Here is a 17,507-nt window from a genome sequence, read left to right as displayed (position 1 = left end):
TAATCTTTTCAACCGAAGGAGCCTACGTTTGGGATTATCGGGATCTTGGAGGTTAAAAAAGCTTTGCAGAAAATTACAAATGCAATTTCACGTTTTGACCTAGCCCCCAGATAGAGGTCCCCCAACCGATGTGTTTCCAATTTTCGCCCCATTCTAGGTACATTTATTATTTTCGGCACATTTTCCAACCGAAGTGACTGTGCTTTTTCCTCCTGGGTTCTTGGTAGGCCCATGTTCGACAAATTTAAAGTCCTTGGCGAATTTTTGAACCTCTATATCTATAATTTTGTGTTTCGGACTTGGGAATCTCTAATGATATCTTGTAGACCTATAGAAAGGCCTTGGAGACATTCTCGCGATGTTGGTCATCTCTCCTGAGATATTGAAGGTCTCAAACAGTTGCAGAAATCTACAGAGGTCTTGGAAAACTACTGAGATCATTGAGTTGGTGACTACGTTTGGAGACCTCTTCTGCGGTCTTGGAGACCTCCCCTATGATATAAAAGATCTTAAACAAAGTCTTGCCGAAATCTACTGATATCTTGTATATCTATACAAAGGCATGGAGACTTTGTTAAGGTATTGGAACCTCTCCTGAGATATTACAGTTCACAAACGAAATCATACAGAAATCTATTGAGGTCTTGTGTGTCTATAATGTGATGTTGGAGAACTTTACTGAGGTCTTGAAGGCCTCTGATGAGAAGTTGGTAACCCGAGGTTTAGGCGACTTCTTCTAAGCTCTATAAAACGCTTCAGACACCTACTGATGGTTTTTAGAGAGATCTAAGATCTCTGATGTCTTAAAGATCTATTCTGATTATTTGGAGACCTCGAAAGAGATCTTGGAGACCTCAACAGAACTCTTGCGGACCTCTACCGAGGACTTGGAAACCTCTTTTGAAATCGTGGAGACCTCTACAGAGAGTTAGGAGTCCTCTCCTAAGGTTTGGGAGATATTTATTGAGGTCTTGGAGGCCTCGAATGTGGTGCTAACTTGTTAACTTGAAGCCTTGAAAACTTCTATGCTCTAAGAGACCTCTACTAATGTTTTCGGACCCCTACTGATGCCTTTAAGATATCTTGTGAGTTCTTTGAGGTCTTGATTTGATTCAAATGACTTGGAGACATCGAATGAGGTATTGGAGACTCCGGCAGAAGTCTTGTGGATCTCTACAGAGGTCTTGGAAACCTCGAAAGAGATATTGGAGGCCTCGAATGCTGTTATTGACTCGAGGTCCTCCCCTGTATCTATCTATGAAATATTTTCAGAGGTTTTGGAGAGGGGTTGTTGACACGAGGTCTTGGGACCTCTTCTGAATCTATCGTTGAAATATTTTCTGAGGTCTTGGAGACCTTGTCTTTGGCATGAAACATTTTCTGAAGTGCTGGAGTCCTCGACCGATGTCGTTGAGACTTCAATCGAAGTCTTGCAGACCTCTACTTAGGCTCTAATTAGATCTGGATACCTCTGCCGAAGTCTTAGGAATCTCTACTGAGTGTTAGGAGACTTCTCCTAAGGTCTTTGAGGCCTCGAATGTGGTGTTCTTGACTCGAGGTATTGGAGACCTCTACTAAATCTACCTTTGAAATATTTTCTGAGGTCTTGGATAACTCTTGTGATGTGTGAAATATCTGCTGATATGTTGGTGTCCTCGACTTAGGTCTTGGATACTTTTACCGAAGTCTTGCAGACCTCGAGGTATTGGAGACCTCTACTGAATCCATCTTTGAAATAATTTCTGAGGCCTTGGATAACTCTTCCGGGGTTGTGAATTATCTTCTGATGTGTTGGATACTTTAAACGAAGTCTTGCAGATCTCAGTTGAGGCTCAAATAAGATCTTCAGAAATAGTAAAGACTTCTACTAAGAGTTAGGAGACATCTCCTATGGTCTTGGAGACCTCGAATGTGGTGTTGTTGACTCGAGGTCTTGGAGACCTCAACTGAATCTACCTTTGAAATATTTTTGTGATTTTTTTAAGGCGTTTAAGTCCTCTACTAAGGTTTCAGAGGTCTTACGAATCTATACTGAAGCCTCTGTGAAGCCTTCTATTCTCTATACGACCCAGCGGTGCTTTTAATTTATATATAAAATCATTGAAAACCTCTTCGAAAATTGTGAGGATCTCTACTGACGGCATGGGGACTTCTTCTAAGGTCTTGAAGTCTTCTTTTGAAGTTTTTGAGATGTGGAAGATATATCCTGAGGTGTTAAAGGCCTCCACTGAAATTTCGGAGGTGCTAAAGAATCTGTCTATTCTGTATAAGAGTAAAATCGGTGAAGACTGAAATCGTGGAAACCTCTATTGAGGACTTATTCTAAGGTAATGGAGACTTCTGAAGTTTTTCACGTGTAGAAGACATATTTGGAGGTGTTAAAATGTTCAAATGAGGCCTCGGGGGTCTTATAGGCCTCTGTAAAACTCTTCTATTATATATAAGACCCCAGCGATCCTCTTTAATATATAATCATTACGGAGATTTCTATTCTATTCGTTTTTAGGATTTTTAAATTCAAAATAAAACAATTTTTTAAATTTATATTTATAAAAAATACTTTTAAAAAAGTATCGATGTTTTTTATTAAAACATATATAAGTAACTTAGCATTAAAGGAAATAATTAATTAATTTAATTCTTAAAAAATATTTATAATTAATAAAAATAAAAAAACATTTATAAACGACATTATGGCAGAACACAAAACATGCGCATGCACACGCAAATGCACATTTGTTTACAATTGTATTTGTAAATCCAATTTCCTGATAATATCCTTGGCCTTATTCAGTGTGGCCGGGCCATGGGAGTTTGAGGTGGACATTTTATACAAGTCCTGCATATATTTGTCGATATTCTCGACAGTGGCACCATTGGGTGCTGATGGCAAAGGCAACGAGGCCAAGGCTTGTGCTAATTTTTTTTTTAGCTTCTCGAGGTAAATTTCTAAAAGTCTATTTTTCTCTTGCAGTTCATTATTTTCGGTTTGCATTTTTTCAACACCCGATTTCATATTTTCAACATGTTTCTCCAGAACAAAATTTTGTTGTTCCAAATCGGTTTTGGATTTACGCAGAGAGCGTAGCTCCATATCACATATTTTATTGTGTTCCAAAAATTCCGTTGTAAATATGGGAATTTCTCCGGGTGGGTGGGTAACAGCTGTCTGGGCATTGGCTGCCGCAGCGGCAGATGTTGAGGGAGCCGATGATCCGGAAACTGAAGTGGCAGCCGATGTTGATGATGAACCAGCAGTAGCGGCATTATTGTTGGCATTAAATGGTGGTGTTGGGGTCCGCTGTTTTCGTCGATTTTTATCCAATTGTTTTTCGGAATTTTGTGATGAGGACGTTGAGGAGGAAGATTCCTTGATGTGTGGTTTTTCTTTTGCCGATTCTTTTGAAGATTTTGTGTTTTCATTGCTGGTGGTTGCTTTATCTTTGTTGCTGCCTGTGGATTTTGTTGTAGTTGTGTTAGTTGTTTGACCAGCATCACTTTTGCGTACTTTATTCTTGGCCAATTCACTGGCCAATATGTCCGGGCGAGATTTTAGGAATGTATGAAGTTCACTGAGGTATCTGTAGGGAAGAAAAAGGGAAATTAGATTTGTTATATAGTAAATAAATAATATTAAATTTAGTGATTATAAAGTAAAATTAGGGCATAGGCTTTAATCTATTAAAAGCGGATTTTATGCCTGATTAAAATCTCAATTAAAAAAAATTAGAATCATAAGGAGATTTTAACCTGATTAAAAACTAAAATCAGAATAAATAGGTAAATACATCTGGATCATTAGAAATTAATTAAACTAATTGATGGAGACCAGAACGTGGACCTATGTAACACTTCTAAATGTCCCTTCGGATTTTTCCAATAGGAACTGAATTCGAAATAATAATAGTCGACTTCATTAAAGGGAGGAACATGTTGGTCGCTGATGTTCAGAATACCGAGCTCAATTAAAATTATATCCCCAGCTTTGTGGTGGTTAGAACGTTCTAAGCTAATCGCACCAACAATTGAGGTGGGTCCAACCCTTTTATAGGAGGACAAAGACGTTTAAAGTTCGGTGCTTCAAACATTAGTCAATACAATGCGTCAAATAATGCTACCACAACGAATTGCAGGCACTATTTAGCCAGAAGTATTTGGAGGTTGGTAACCTCCTTGGTTGAGAAGCGGAGATCTCATGCCTTTCTATGGGTCAGATACCCTGTAGAAATACAACTCCACACCTTGATGAAACTCTACCCTTTATTTGTATATAAACCACCCCAGGGACCAACACCAAACTGCTAAACTAGATTATTATCGAAACTTCGAAAAGTAGGAATCCAAACAGATCCAGGCTGAGGCACCGAAAACACGCCCATAATTCACAAAATACCGGTTAATGGCCGAATTCGATATTTCTTGGCAGGAATATGCTCAACTCAATGGTGACTCAAAATACCAAACTATAGGAAATTTGGTTAAAAAATGTGCCCAAATTTCCTAAAATACTGAAATTTGGGAGTTACGGTTATTTTGGGGCTATCCTAAAAAATGGACCAATATTGATAATTTTTGGTAGAAAGATTCGGTACCAAATGAGAACTCAAAACGCCAAATTACAGCCAATTCCGAAGAAAAATATGACCAAACTCCCCCAAAATTCCTAAATTTGGGAGGTATCGTTATATGGGGGCTATTCTGAAAAGTGGCCCAATTGGTAGAAACATTTGGTACTCAACGAGAACACATAATACAAATTTACAGGTTGCAAAATGTATCCAAGTTCCCCAATATAAGGACATTTGGGAGGTAACGTTATATGGGGGCTATTCTGAAAGGTGGACCAATATTGATGATTTTTGGTAGAAAGATGTATTACCTTATGAGAACCCAAAATGCCAAATTAGAGCCAATTTGGTTGAAAAATGTGTCCAAGCTCCCAAAAATAACGAAATTTATGGAGTACCGTTATATGGGGGCTTCCCTAAAAAGTGAACCAATATTGATAATTATTGCTAGGAAGATTTGGTACCCAATGAGAACCCAAAATACAAAATTACAGCCAATTCCGATGAAAAATGTGTCCAAGCTCCCAAAAATAACGAAATTTACGGAGTACCGTTATATGGGGTCTTCCCTAAAATTTGGATCAATATTGATTATTTTTGGTAGGAAGATTTGGTACCTAATGAGAACCCAAAATACCAATTTACAGCCAATTACGATGAAAAATGTGATCAAACTCCCCAAAATTCCGAAATTCTGGAGGTATCTTTATATGGGTGCTTCCTAAAAAGTAGACCAATATTGTTAATTTTTGGTGGGTGAATTTGGTACCCAATGAGTACTCAAAATACCATATTGTAGCTAATTCGGATAGAAAATATGTCCAAGATCCCCAATATAACGAAATTTTGGAGGTACCGATACATGGGGGCTATCCTAAAGAAGCGACCATTATTGATAATTTTTGGTAGGAAGATGCGTTACCCAATTAGAACTCAAAATACCAAATTACAGTCAATTCGGTTGAAAAATGTGTGCAAGCTCCCCAATATAATGAAATTTGGAGGGTATCGTTATATGGGCGCAATGCTGAAAAGTGGACCTATGTTGATAATTTTTGGTAGGAAGATTTGCTACCCAATGAGAATTTAAAATGCCATGTAACAGCCAATTCGGCTGAAAAATTTATCCAAACTCCCCAAAATCCGAAATTTATTGGGTACCATTATATGGGGGCTATCGTAAGAAGTTGACCAATATTGATCATTTTTGGATGGAAGATGTATTACCCTATGAGAACCCTTAACCGAACTTTTTGCAGAGTTAACCTACTTTATGAGGATTTATTTGACAAATACGCAATAGAATTGACAATTAAAACCCACTGGGTTAACTAAATCCGGTACAATGTAAAAGTACTACTAACATTGGGTCTCAGTAGAATATTTCGAGTCGTTGCTAACGGAATGACAAATTGAATATACACCTCCCTACCTTATGGTGAAGGGTGTAGTGAGTATTATCCTTCATGGAGGATAAAAAAGGACTTTCAGTTATCAATACATTTTTCAACATCATATTTCAAATTAAACTTTAAATAATTGTGGAACAGGGTGTAGTTGAATACAGACTGGGCCTTATATGTTTTTCTTATTTGAATTAGAATAACTTCGAATATTTATAAAATATCTGCCTCAGGACCTCTCCCTTACAACAAAACAAATTCGCTTATATTTCTTCTTTTATTTCAAATAAGACATGTGTGTTTTCCCTTGGCACATTTTCACGTCTCCTTTTAATATCCTGCAATAATTGCAAGGTCTTGATGCGAAATTCCAATTTCTCATCACCGCTAAAATCCTGTATGGTCGGCATCAACGACTCAAAGAATGAGAAATCTTCATCGAATTTACGTGGTGGTTTAAATTCTTCCATAAATTTGGTTAATTTTTCTTCCAAGGATGATTGCTGCTGTTGTTTGTTCGACGAAGAAAATTGGAAATCTTGTGAATTTGTGGTGTGCGAATAAATTGACGACGATGGTCCTGGTGAGCTGTTGTTGTAACTATTACACCTAGCCTTTTTAGTGGGCAACGTATAGGAACATGTTGTCGTGTCATTATCTTCTGCTACCACGGTAGGATAATCTGGCACCGGTTCAATTACTTCGGTCTGTACCAATTCCATGGGATCAATGTAGTCGGTGGATACCGATGTGGTTGTTCGTGTTGTTTTTGGAGTAACTTCTTCTGCTGATTTTGATGGTGTTCCTGGTATCTCCTTTGGCAAACATTTACAAAGAAAACGCAATTGTTTGGCATAGATATACGAACGCACCGGTTTACCCTCAAACATATCGCAACCACGTCTATTTATTTCGGACAATTTCTTTTTATAGCGTACATAATTATCCCTTATGGAACGCCATTTCATATTTATATCATGCACTAGACAATAGGCGAGGGGTGAAAGGAGGAGGAGGAAGAGATATTAAACACACTGTGCTTCAACACTTATCCTTTGTGTTAACTACTTACACACAGCCTTCTGCTCCACTTCCGTCATATTTTTGAAATTCTTTTCCAAACTGGCAGCCACCTCTAGCCAGGCATCATTTTTCATTGTTTTGTTTTTGTAACATTCCTCAGTGGAATCCCAGATAACCGGACGTTTCTTTACTTCGGCAATTATTTTTTCCGGTTCCATAGTGTATGTCTTCAAGATAAACTTAAACTGTATTTCTTAAATACCACAAGTATCTGTGTATCTGCATATTAACCGCAGAGCAGACGTACACATATACATACTCACATATGAGTAAACAACCTTCATGTGTGGACTTTCCTGCCCAACGCTAATCAAACAAACAACGCACGCTAAAATAAACGTACGTCAAAGTTGAAAATATGTTCCCAAAATTTGAAAATTCGTTTGTAAATAACAGATAATAGGTGGTACCAGAACATGTATGTAGGGAGGGGGGAATTGTTTTCATTTTTTGCGCACATTGTTTTTTAACGCGCGTTAACCCCACAGGATTATCACTTTTTTTTATAAATATTGTTCAAACAGTAATGTTGCCATACGTTACGCTTTTAGTTAACACATTTCCTTTAATGCCCACTGAAATGTAACTCTGCTACATACAACAGCTGTTTGTGATTGAAGCGCATTTTTTTGGGGTGGAATCCATAATAAACATAATAAACAAAAATAAATAATTTAACAGATAGAAATGTACGACCACAGAGTGTTGTGTATACAAAGGACAATTTCCCCTTCAAGTTGGACATTAAGTCCTCGTCCATATTTGGCGAGCTTTATGCTATTAAAAAGGAGCTTGAATTGCGGCGAGGATGGTTATGGCAATCTGGTCATCTTTACAGACAGCCTTGCAGCTTATAAGGCATTGGGAGCTTTCTGGTTGCTGAATGTCACAATTTGTTGGGAAAATCAAATGTGTGCAAATATAATTTGGTTGGAACTCCGAGTCACAAAATAATTCTATTTGATGAAGTTGTAGATTTTTTTCTGGCAAAGCAATCGGTGGATGTAGGAACACCAATTGTGACGCATCTGACCCCTAGGTTAAGTTTGGAGATGTGCAGTCACTAGTGTATAAAGAATAAGAAACTAACAAGAAGTATTAAAGGGGAAGGTGGGAATAGTTTCGATGGCTAAAGAAGGACAGAAAAACATGCACTTTCCTAACCACTTTAGGTTTCTAATGATGTTGTGTATTAAAGCAAGTTCCATAATTGAAAAGGAGCTTAGATACGGTCTAAAGTGAGCCGTCTGTAAGTCAGAAGTGGACAGCGACACCGGAAATGCTCAACTGTCTCCGTCTCCTCCTCGTCAGCACAGAGTCTGCAGTAATCAGTAACATCATGGTCCCATTTACTAGTAAAGGCCCTGATATTGCAATGATCTCCTGTCATTACTCTTATTTCAGCTTTGCCCAAGTTCAGCGGTGAGTTTTTTTCTCTTGGTTGACAGAGTCGGCCAAATAGATCTTGACACATTGCACCTAGGTTCGTAGTGCCAGAGTTCATTGGCTCGTTCGTCGAATAATGTCTCAAAATTCTGAAAAAGATGACAGATGGGGGTTTGATTTAGCAATCGATTGCTAGATATGCAGATTGTGATCCTCGTCTGGCTAATTCGTCTGCTTTTTCATTACCCAAGATGTCACGGTGTCCTGGTAACCAAGACAGCCGATAGCTGTGAGTGTTTCCAAAACTGTTCTACACTCGAGCACGACCTCAGATTTGATATTACAGGATTTGATGACATTAACAGCCGCCTTACTATCCACAAAGATAGTTTCCTGTTCAACGATCTCTGCATCCAGACTTTTAATCAATTCCGCTGCCTTCCAAATAGCAAAGATTTCTGCTTGGAAAACACTACATTTGCTATCCAGCTTGTAGGTAAGCTCAAGGCCTAGCCTTTCACAGTAGACGCCAGCCTCTGTACCTTCTTCCATCTTTGATCCGTCTGTATAAAAAGCCAGACCGTCCAGAGGAAGGTTGCTATGGTTCCAATGGTCTCTACGAGGGATAACGACATCTATATCAAATCTCGGGACTGGTGATATATAGTCGCTTAGTTTTACGCGTTGGTCCACTGTCATACCTAGTTCGTTCAGTATACAATTTAGGTACAATTTCGCCATAGATTTTGTTCATGCAGCCTTAAGGCACAACGCGCTGCCTGACACTTAATGCTGAGACACAGAGGCCTTAAGTTCAGCAATGCGATGGATGCGGGGTTCCATGAAGATGTGGGGCACAGTATTTTTATCTGCCCAAAAATATAGTCAATTAAAAACCGTTTCAAATTTGTTCAAGCTCTAAATTTTGACTGATCAAGCACTAATTGAGAACTCTGTCCTCTGTTATTGTTGTAGCAGCCCTAATGCCAGACGTTGACCGAGTAAGACTCGGGTCGTTTCGGATCGTACGTTCTCTGTTATGGAAACGTCTTGCCTCTGTTGTGGCTTCTGGGGATAAAAGAGATCCTGATAATGTTCAATACCATTAAACTAAAGGTTGTAGCTTATGCCGATGAAGTAGTCCTGTTGATTAGTAGAAAATATCTGCCTACCACATATGGCATAATCCAGGGTGCCTTACAACTCTGTCAGACCGGGTCTAAGCAAATGGTCTTGTAAACCCCGCGAAGACAGAAATTGTACTCTTCAACAGGAAAGATCCCAACTTTTCGTGGGTGAAGTGATCTTAAACCCCACTCAAAAAGTTGAACACATCGGGACAATCCTAGAGGTCTAGTAGCACATTACTCATGTAAGAACTCCATAGGAAAATCCTGATTTTTCCTTTCATGTATGGTGGCAGCGACTGTTTGGTAGATAGGAGATTCATAAATTCATCTATTCTGGCACAACACCATGAGTCATAAAAACGTAGGAAATAGAGTTGGATTGGTCACACCATAAACAAAATGACAACAAGAATGGAGCTTGAATGGAATCCCCAAGGATTCCGAAGTCGAGATCGGACAAGAAAAACCTGGCAACTTGTTTTTTAAACGAGCTAAATTGAGACTTTAGAGACTAGTTGAAGGTATTATTTATATCCTTCAAGTAATGTTTCCTCCAAAAAGTCAGTATATTGGCGATTTTTGGCTCATTTCTTATAGGTTAATACATCTTCTCAACAATAATTATCAATATTGGTCCACTTTTTTAGGATAGCCCCCATAAAAAGATGTATGCCAAAAGTCGATATTTTTGAAATTAGGGTACGTTTTCCAACAAAATTGGCTGTTAGGATTTCATAGGAACCCCGATGAGTCTATTTTGTATACAATTTAAAATTCAGGGAACAATTATAGTTCATGGCCCTTCTGAGATATCTATAGTCTTTACCATTTACTAATTCAATCATCAATTTCATACGGATTGTATTTTTTTTTTTTTTTTTTTTTGACTGACCAAAATCGGCTTCCCGACAAAGTCTCTTTATAAAGACACGGCCTTCTGCCGTGGATTTTTTGCTTTCTTTTATGGATAGTATGGAATTCGCCGAAATGTGATTACATTTCTAGAATAAGCTTCACATCGATACCCATCTTGCCTTAGTGAATTTTTAAAAGCATGGAAAAATACTAGGACTCTAACGGAACTTAGGTCCATATCTCAGAAAATATTAGGAAAAAGAAATCCCCCGACATGCTTCGAAATGTCAGATACGCACTGTTTTTTTGTATGGTTTGTTGACATTGCCATTCATAATACCTTTCTCATAGAAGTCCTGCTCTCTATTTTCTAAAAACTCTAGAAATCGATTTTTACAATCCCCCTAGATACCAATTTTTTATCATTAAAGAAATTTTGCAATGCATGTAAAGGATGATAATCGCTTGGTGCCAAGTCCGGACTGTATGACGGATGTGTTAAAACTTCCCAACCAAGCTCCCAAAGTTTCTAGCGAGTCACTGTAGATGTGTGTGGTCTAGCGTTGTCCTGGTGGAACACGACACTGGCCAATTCACAATTTTAGAAGCTTGGCTTGCATTTTCGCATTTGCAAAAAAAAAAACTAAAATGTAACGAATTTTATTTTTGTTCACTTCCATTTTTAATACCCTGTAAATCACAACTGAATGCACCAAACAAAAAAAAGCAAAATATTTTTTTACTACCTTTCCATCGAGAATAAATCTGAAATCTATCAGTACAGCCATCTGCCGAAAAAGTAATGGATTTCTTTTTCCCCAACCTAACACTAATACCCACAAGAAGACCCTAAAGCTACTTATTTTTAACATTTCAAAAGGACCTGCGAGCGGGCATTAAGCTAAATTTCACTTTATAGGGACTTTCTTGCATTAGTATAGGTTCGAATGAAATAAAAAAATTATGTTGAAACCGAGAATGGGGTCCCCTCCTTAAGCCAAAATCTGTCTCAAAATACAATTTTTGTACATTTTCTACTGTCATGCTTTTGTGTATCATCCGAATTCCATAAATCATTCTGTACTATTATTGAAAAGTAATAAATTTTACTAGAAGAATCTTCCAACTCACCTTTGTTTATCGGCTTCGGCAGCCTTAAGATATTCACTCTTTATATCACTTGACAATTGTTGCCATTCCTCGGCAATGACTTTCGTTACCTCATTCGAGTTTTTATTGGGATTATCTTTGCGAACAGCTTCGCGACGATCGTTCATGTAACGAACATATCCTAGAAAAAAAACAAATCATGAAAACTATCCTCCCTATAAAACATAAATATTGCATCATACCTGTAAGTGGCATTTTCGGAGCACCCTCAGCATTTATTTTGCGACGCTTTAGGCGAAAATGTTCACGTTCCTCAGTGGTATTTGCGGTCGTGGCTGTGGCTCCCACACTTTTACGTTTTTGTACTTTACCCGGTTTCGAGTTACCCTCAGGGACATTGGGTACCTCTTCAGTATCCGATAAGGTGACAGCTTCATCTTCCCGCGGAGCAGATGGGGGTTTTGGAATTTCAGTGTCTGCACTTACAACCTTTTCTTCAGACTTTTGTTCAACTGGTTTTTCTTCGGGTTTCTCATTTTTATTCTCTGCTCCTTCTTCTTCTACGGGTGCATCCTTTTCCAGTTCCTCAGCTTCATCTTCTTCCTCCTCCTCCTCTTCTTCTTCCTCCAAATCCATTACCAATTTTTGTGAATTATCCTTTTCTTCGTCCTCATCGAAATCATCATCGTCCTCGTCATCATCTTCTTCCTCGACTTCGATGTGTTTTGGCGGTGTTGCAGCTGGTATTGTTGTCGTTGATTGTCCTTGTTCCTGCTGAACGGTGGTGGCAGCTGCAACGGCTGTTTCGGTCGATTCTTGTTGTTGTTCTTCAGCTGCTGCTACTGGTGGCGATGTAGGTTGTTGAACTTCAGTTTTTTCAGCAGCCTCCTCCTCTTTTGATTCTTTTTGCATAGCCTCCACTTCAGCCTGAATTTGTTCAATTGTCTCTTGGCCACTATCCATGCTGATTGGCTTTTGCGGAAATCGTTGGGGATCAGGAAAAAATAGTTTTGGAATGCCCGAGATTTTGTAAACGCCTAGACGAATCACGTTGCTTTTCAAAACAATATTTTAAAAATAATGAAAAACGTTCCACCTTTTAACGAATCGGAGGGGAAGACAAAATGAGCGATGAAAATGAATTCAAAGTGGTATATCCGAAAATTTACGAATGAGGTGGGATGGAGACTAAATGAGAGCCGGCATTGTTTACGAATGAGGTCTCGCAAAACAATGCTCGTTACTGATTACCCGACTGAGTCAATAACATTAACCGGGTTTTGGTTTCGGTTATTCGTTTGATAATTGGTGGTAGAGTTGCCAAGTGTTGTAAAGAAAAGTAACGACAGTATATTTTCAAAAATAACCTGGCGTATCGTGCGAGTCACCGCCATATCTCTATTCAAAACTAAAAAAAATATTTTTAAGAAATATTTGGTCTGTTCTAGTATTAAAAAAATGGCAAATATGTTTCAATTTACAAATGGGAAAATCGGTAATAATTACGATTTATAGATTTTTTGCAGGTTATGGAACAGGGTCATTGTTATTAGCTAGTAGATTTAAAGGAAGGTTGTAACACTTATATGATCTGTTATCTTATTGCAAGAATCTTAAGTGGAGTGTATATTAAATGTTCATTCCGTTTGCAACACCTAGAAATATTCACCGCAGACCCCATATAGTATAGATCACAGGTCTACTCCTAGGATATTTGGAATTGAAAATGGGATAGATCGGTCTACGTTTTGGTATAGCCCCATGTAACGTTAATCCCCATTATTCGCCATTTTCAGGTGGTAGAGTTGCCAAAGTGTATTATTAGCGGGTCGATTTAAGGGACATAATAACATGTATTAATTATTGGTTTGTTCCCGTACCGCAAGAATCTACTACTTTTTATTACGATAACGAAATTTCCCTTATTAATCGAAGAAAATAATAAGTCCCAATTTAGATTAGGCGAGTTTACTTGCGGCAAGTTATTGTAGGAGAGAGGGGCAAGGGGAATAGAAATGAAAAAAATTGCTCGTACCGACAATTTTCTGGCAATTCGTTTTGTGTATTTCGTATTTGTTGACATTTTATATATATTTAAATGTGAAAAAACAACAAATAAAAAATATTTTGGAAACCGAATTGCCTTGTATAGACGCATGAAGCAAGTTCAAAAGAGAACGATAAAAATTGCCGCAAGTAAACTCGTTTAATATAAATCAGGACTAAAATCTAGTAGTTTCTTGCAGTACGGGAACAGACCCTATGTTTCCGTACTGCAAACATCTACTAAGGTGGAGTGTATATTATTCACCAGAGACACCATAAGGTACAGATCATTGATCTTTCTTTCCTCCTATTAAGATCACGATAGAGCTCGTAATATTTAATATAGTGTTTTGAAATTTGAGGTTCCCAAATATTCTGTATAATAAATGTGATATGGTATGATGCCATATACACTTTGAAAATGAGTATATGGTCCGAACGAAATATCCTTCATTTCCAAGGTCGTTAAGATTTTCGATAACTTGAATGTCTGGCAGTGGTATAAAATAGGATTATTAACATCGCACTAAAACTAACAAAATTGCGAACATATAGAATTTAATTTTGGAAAACTCCCAATTTTTGACCACAAACCGAGTTAGAAAATAAGGAAGATCCTGATCGATTTCACTATTCTAACTATATACGTACAGAATAACATGTTAAAATCCATTCGTAAAAATCCTGTTTCGAGAAAAAATGCGATTACACTTTGCTACAATCATACTTCCTACTGATTCCACTACAAAATATTCCCTTTCTATTGAGGACGAATGAGCAGGACATATATGCTCAAATTAAATATAAAAATATATATTTTGAGGTCCTTGTTCCCTTAGAACAGAACCATGTTCAAAAAATCGAAAATAACCTTTCCAGACCAAATCAGTAAAATTTCAGATTAATACTAATGTCCAAGTTCAGACTAAAGTAATTTTATGGAACAAGTGGTGTCGAGGCTGTCTTACAATACTCTTGGAATATTACGAAGTTGACTTTAATAGCTTGAGTATGATCAAATAATAAAGATAAAAAATTAGTAGGACCCATGGTAGAATTATACAAAATAGCGTATATTTTGTCAACAAAGACAAAATACACCTCTACGGCCAGAATAAATACAAATGCAACAAATCGTTCTGCTCATTAGACATAGACCATTAGACCAAAAAATGCGAAAAATGAACGAAAAGTAAATTTTTTTCAAATTGGATTTGGGAATATGTTTTAGATCTTGATTCATTCGCAAATCATAAATTTCTTCTTACCAATCATGTAAAATTCATATTGTTACGTTCTTGGATTTTACTTAATCCCGTGTAGACGTTGTTTTATTTCCCAATACAGTTCGTACTAAATAAAACGCGGGTTCTTTCTGATTACGATTATTACAACGATTTTATTGACACCACTTTACTTTGCACGTTACTTTACAGCTTTACGTTACTTGACTGTTTCAATTCGCGATCTGATTCACAACTAACTAACTGCCTTGCCATTTCCTCTATTTATATGGGCCTTGCCTGTCGTTACAGAAGTTTCTAGACGATCTGGTAACATCTGGATTAAGTGGCCCACACACGTCAAACATGTGCGTTCGATCTGTGTGAATCGAAGCAATGTTTGACGTGTGTGGTACGGTGTTCACACCGATTTGCCGGTGCGCATACCGATCGAAAGAAATTAAAAATTTTTAATTTTTCGTTGTGCGACGCGCACATGTTTGACGTTTGTGGCCTGGTGTGTGGATATTTTCTCATTTGTTGCGAAATTTCGTGGAGTGCGGATCAGCGGACAATGTCAAACATATGCAAAAAAAGCGTTTTGGAAGATTTTTTATGTTTTTTACACATATTCTACATTGTGGCAATAAAAATGTTTTTTCTCGGAATAAAAGAAAAGTATTTAATAAATTTATATTAAATAAAAATATTAGGTCTTTTTTCCGACATCACAATCACTGTCCATCTTAACGCTTCAAAAATAAATAAGAAATGAAGTTTTGTGGATCCGTTTGACGTGTGTGGGCTAGGAGCTTCACACCGATCGAATACACATGTTTGACGTGTGTGGCCCACTTCACGAACAATCTACCAATGCAACACACACATACAAACTTACATTGAGTGAACAATAACAACAACACATATACAGGCGAGGGAGTAAAGTGGGCCACACACCTCAAACATGTGCTTTCGATCGGTGTGAAGCTCCTAGCCCACACACGACAAACTGATCCATTAGACTTCAATTCATATTTATTTTTGAAGCGTGAAGATGGACCGCGATAGTGATGACGGAAAAAAGACGAAATATTTTTATTTAATATAAATGTATTAAATACTTTTATTTTATTCCGGGAAAAAACATTTTTATTTGCCACACAGTAGAATATGTGTAAAAACATCAAAAATCTTCCAAATACATATGTATTCCATTTGTCCGCTGATCCGCACTCCACGAAATTTCTCAACAAATGAGAAAATATCCACACACCAGGCCATAGACGTCAAACATGTGCGCGTCGCACAACGAAAAATTAAAAATTTTTAATTTCTTTCGATCGGTGTGCGCACCGGCAAATCGGTGTGAACACCGTACCACACACGTCAAACATTGCTTCGATTCACACCGATCGAACGCACATGTTTGACGTGTGTGGGCCACTTAACAAAGAAAGAGGAATTAACCGATCATCAATGATGACGTTTAACAAGAATTGTACGTCAATAACAAAATAGAAAATGAAAGAGGAAATGGAAGGATGTAGAAAAATCTATACAGTAGTTGTAGTTGTGAAGTTATTCGAATAAACTGCGTAGTAGAAATTTACGTTACAATTCAAATTCTTAAATTAACGGAATTCATCTAAATTAACTTAAATCTAAAGTTATATTCGTAACAATATTTAAACAAATGGATTTTAGAATATATTTTTTATATTTTTCAAAACATCACATATACAGATACATGTTTTGTATACAACTTTGGCATAACAAGTCTCAATATGAAAAAATGGAATCGGACATGGTAAAGGCAATTTTTATTTATTTTAATTTTTTATACAATTTTCAACGACTATTTTTACAGTCGCAAAATTTTGGGAAGGGAACTTATCAAGACTCTTATTTTAATACTTTGGTTCAAAAAGCCAATTTTTAATGGAAAAAAGCAAATTAATTTTTTAATGATTGAATTGAATTACAAATAATTTTCACTTTCATTATAATCAACAGTTCATCTGATTAATTGGCCGCCATTTCATGTTAAAATTTTAACCTCATGCTATTTGTAAACCATGATCCACAGTGATATAAATTTTTAGTCCTGATTTAGATTAGGCAAGTTTACTTGCTGATATTTACCGTTAGAACATACTTTTTAAAAAATAATTCGACATAGCTACGTTTTTACTGTTTAAAGGCGGCTTGCCGGATGCAGAGTAAATTAATTTTAATCATTTTAATGGATTTTTCTTTATTTATAAGCTTGTAAAAATTACACTAGGATCCAAAATCTGCTACGCAACAGAATCTCCGTTTTGTTGTTATTTTCTTTAAATTCATCAAAATCTCTGTTATTTAACTCACTGTGTCATTTTCCACAGCGTTTCATTGTGTTTCAACGTTGATATACCCCCCAAACAACGCCGTCAACCATACAATAACGAACGCCGTCATGCAAACTCTCACATATGGCTTCCGCTACTTGCCGTTAGTAAGCCGCCTAGGAGACAATTAACTTTTAGTTGCAAGTAGAACGCGTAGAGATAAACGAACGGCAACGGTTAACGAACGGCTGATAAGTTCTTAAAGAATTAAAGCGCGGCGACCGAAACTTATTAGTATGAAAGAAAAGAAATCTCTGGGAAAAGAAAATTAACAAAAGAGAAATGAAATAAAAATAAATTAATAAAAAAGAGAAAA

General features: G+C 37.2%; 1 protein-coding gene across 1 annotated transcript; it reads right to left on the bottom strand.

The window, feature by feature from the left end:
* Positions 1 to 2,740: 2,740 nt before the first annotated feature.
* On the bottom strand, positions 2,741 to 12,498 carry LOC133326035 (uncharacterized protein DDB_G0286299-like). The gene is made up of 3 exons (XM_061534709.1): positions 11,778 to 12,498; positions 11,557 to 11,716; positions 2,741 to 3,581 (listed from the first exon to the last, which is right to left on the bottom strand). Exons 1-3 carry the CDS (start codon positions 12,496 to 12,498, stop codon positions 2,741 to 2,743), a joined length of 1,722 nt encoding a protein of 573 aa, XP_061390693.1.
* Between the last annotated feature and the right edge of the window lie 5,009 nt (positions 12,499 to 17,507).

This window comes from Musca vetustissima, unplaced genomic scaffold (genome assembly GCF_032173495.1).
Source record: "Musca vetustissima isolate MV318-11 ecotype Yass unplaced genomic scaffold, APGP_CSIRO_Mvet_v1 utg358, whole genome shotgun sequence".
Classification (NCBI taxonomy): Eukaryota; Metazoa; Arthropoda; class Insecta; order Diptera; family Muscidae; genus Musca; species Musca vetustissima.
Note: the sequence above shows the minus strand (reverse complement) of the source record. Positions and strands in the feature narration are given on the sequence as shown.